The sequence below is a fragment of the Austrofundulus limnaeus genome, unplaced genomic scaffold, assembly GCF_001266775.1.
Source record: "Austrofundulus limnaeus strain Quisiro unplaced genomic scaffold, Austrofundulus_limnaeus-1.0 Scaffold2562, whole genome shotgun sequence".
In the NCBI taxonomy this organism is placed as follows: Eukaryota; Metazoa; Chordata; class Actinopteri; order Cyprinodontiformes; family Rivulidae; genus Austrofundulus; species Austrofundulus limnaeus.
This window is the reverse complement of record NW_013954964.1, coordinates 20665-21752: the sequence shown is the minus strand read 5'-3', so window position 1 is coordinate 21752 and position 1088 is coordinate 20665. Positions and strand designations below refer to the sequence as shown.

Sequence of the window (1088 nt, the reverse complement as noted above, 5' to 3'; positions counted from 1 at the left end):
CTATTCCTTCATATCAGGTGTGTTGGAGCAGAGAAAAAAGTAAAACATGCAGGGCTACAGCCCTCCAGGACCAGGATTGCCCACCCCTGCTAAGCCAATAAAACCACTGACTGTTTGTGTTTTGCAGGATAATCAGCTTCCTGTGGATCTTACGAAGAGTGAACGCATTCTGAAAGCTTTACGTCCAAAATGTGTGAACGTAGAGAGCTGCTGACGACTCAGACGCTCCTCCAGCAAGGAGAAACCAGAACCAGAGTCAGCTAGGCCCTGGAGCTACTCTACATGCTACTTGTGTTGAATTAAACATGGGATAACAACAGAAACTTGCACTAAATACAGATTAACACAAAGTACTTCAGCCTGGCATCACTTTTCTTATGCTTATATCTGTTCACACCTGCTCTTGTTTTATGCCCAATTCATTTGAACAAATACAGTATGTATAAAGGAAGCTCCGGTGTCCAAGTTTATCATAATAAAATTGCAAGTTTATCAAAATAAAAAACCACAAGTTTACTGTAGTAAAACTATTTATCATAATAAAACTACAACTTTATTGTAGTAAAAGTCATAAAAAACTACAAATTTATTTTAGAAAAACAATTTATCATAGTAAAACTACAAGTTTATTGTAGTAAAACTATTTATCTGACTGAGTTGACAGTTTGGATTCGGTAGTTCAGCCAAACAGAGATTTAACAGGATTTATTACAATAAAACAACTGCAGAGGATAAGGGACTTTCAGGCAGGAACACTCTGGAAAASAGAGGACAGGTGAGTGGCTAGGACAGATAAAGCCCTATTCGTATGGGATAAGAATTATCTGGGGACCCCATGTAATAAAAAAATTACTCTCCAACGTCTGTGTTTTATGTGGATTCGCACGAGATAACGGAAGCCTGAGATTTTTTCCTGAAATTTACAGACATCTCCAAGCCTGGTTAGTTGACACGTTAAACATGGCGTTAAATGGATGTAAAATAAATAAATAACCATCTTCCCTGTTCTGCTGCTAGAAATAAGACTNGTGAGATGATCAGCTGAGTTTTATTGCAACAACAGGAAACACAGAGAACAACCTGTCCTG

General features: G+C 38.0%; 1 protein-coding gene across 1 annotated transcript; it reads left to right on the top strand.

Annotated features, from left to right (window-relative positions):
* Nucleotides 1-124: 124 nt before the first annotated feature.
* LOC106511169 (ankyrin repeat domain-containing protein 29) lies at nt 125-860 on the top strand (the record flags this gene model as incomplete). The annotated part of the gene is given in 1 exon segment (XM_013999915.1): nt 125-860. A coding segment is annotated over 1 exon segment (90 nt), but the record flags the coding sequence as incomplete, so codon positions are not given.
* Between the last annotated feature and the right edge of the window lie 228 nt (nt 861-1088).